This window comes from Octopus bimaculoides, chromosome 18 (genome assembly GCF_001194135.2).
Source record: "Octopus bimaculoides isolate UCB-OBI-ISO-001 chromosome 18, ASM119413v2, whole genome shotgun sequence".
NCBI lineage: Eukaryota > Metazoa > Mollusca > Cephalopoda > Octopoda > Octopodidae > Octopus > Octopus bimaculoides.
In genome coordinates, this window is record NC_068998.1 from 51025314 (window position 1) to 51026768 (window position 1455).

The following is a 1455-nucleotide window of genomic DNA, read 5'->3' on the forward strand; positions in this document are numbered from 1 at the left end:
GCCATTTGCTATCTCGTGAACAATATTTCGACATCTTGCGTGTAATTTTAACTCTATATCTTCAGGAGGAGTTACCTCAATCCTTTCTATATAAACGAAAATGAAGTAGATTGATAAATTTATTTTTTGAACCAGTGGAAGACACGCAAGATGTCGAAATATTGTTCACGAGATAGCAAATGTCACTCTTCTTTTAATTTTGACTCTATATCTTCAGGAGGAGTTACCTCAATCCTTTCTATATAAATAATAATAATAATAATAATATTTCTAACTAAATCCCCCTCTATTCTATTTCTTTCTACCGCCAAAGCTTTAATGGTTTCTACTATAATTTCTCTTTCAAGAGCAAAGCACCATTTACTGTTGACGATTGCCTCCGTCAACGACCGATTAACTAGTTCACTAATCCAGTCTCTGTAACCTTGATACGCCGGTAACGATGCCTTCAGCTTCTAGTAACCGTAACTGGGACCCTGTCTACGAAGCCTATCCAATTCGACCGTATAATAAATAAGTGGAAATTTTACCCGTGAGTGTGTTAAATTATAAGGCACCAAAAGAGAATAACTCTCCCCAGACACGACCGTATATATTATTAATGTTTTGTAAAATGATACATTAAGGATTTTTTAGTAAGTACTACCGGATTCCTTGAATCCATATATTGTGAATTGGATTTACGCACCGCCCCCCACACACAGGCATAAAACCATTAATACAAATATATCGTGCATTTTAGAAAAACAACATTATAAACAATTTCTTCAGTCATGTGATACAGTTTCCTATATGCATAACACTCAATAATTGTTACAATTGGTATATTATACACAAGTACAGAAAATGTAATATTGCAGAAAAGTTGTTACATTAATTTCAGAAATACTATTGTCAACTTAACACCAACACTCAATACTTATGTACAGGAAAATCTCTTTGGTTAATTTTAACTTAATTCCCTCCAATACAGATGTTGTAATAAGCATTCTTTTCTCTTCTCATTACAGTTCATATTCCTGTCAATTCCGAAGTTGTGAATAAGAAGTGTAAAAAATCAATACATGTATACATAAATAAAAATATAATAAATATATTGGTGTTGTCTTGTAATTTTGGTTGAATTTTGTGGAAACATGAGAAAGGGATTTCTATTGAATATCTCAAGTTTGAGTCAAGTTAGAGTCGGGGATGAGTTTGGTTGTGTGCGTGGGATTTCCGTGAGTCTTAACTGTGGAATTAAGTGTAAAGATTTAATGACACTTAAGAACAATGAAATACTTACTGAACGAAAAATAACAGCAACAGCGATGACGACGATGACAATAATAATAATAATGATAATAATAATAATAATAATAATAATAATAATAATAATAATAATAATAATAATAATAATAATGGAATAAAAACAGAAAAAAAGATGGTATAAGCACACGCCAGAAAAAGGTCACA

At 31.5% G+C, this 1455-nt stretch overlaps 1 protein-coding gene across 5 annotated transcripts in view; it reads left to right on the top strand.

Annotated features, from left to right (window-relative positions):
- The window catches only part of LOC128249863 (uncharacterized), a 6568-nt gene extending 5474 nt beyond the window's left edge, over positions 1 to 1094 (top strand). For 3 of the 5 annotated variants that reach the window (XR_008265989.1, XR_008265987.1, XR_008265988.1), the window contains 2 exons: positions 348 to 532; positions 1011 to 1094. Coding sequence is in view for 2 of the 5 variants with exons in the window: in XM_052974405.1 (XP_052830365.1) it covers positions 1011 to 1044 (34 nt within the window). In the remaining 3 variants the exon portion in view is untranslated. The remainder of the gene's footprint in view (positions 1 to 347; positions 533 to 1010) is intronic. The other 2 variants (XM_052974405.1, XM_052974404.1) reach the window with 1 other exon arrangement.
- Positions 1095 to 1455: the final 361 nt, after the last annotated feature.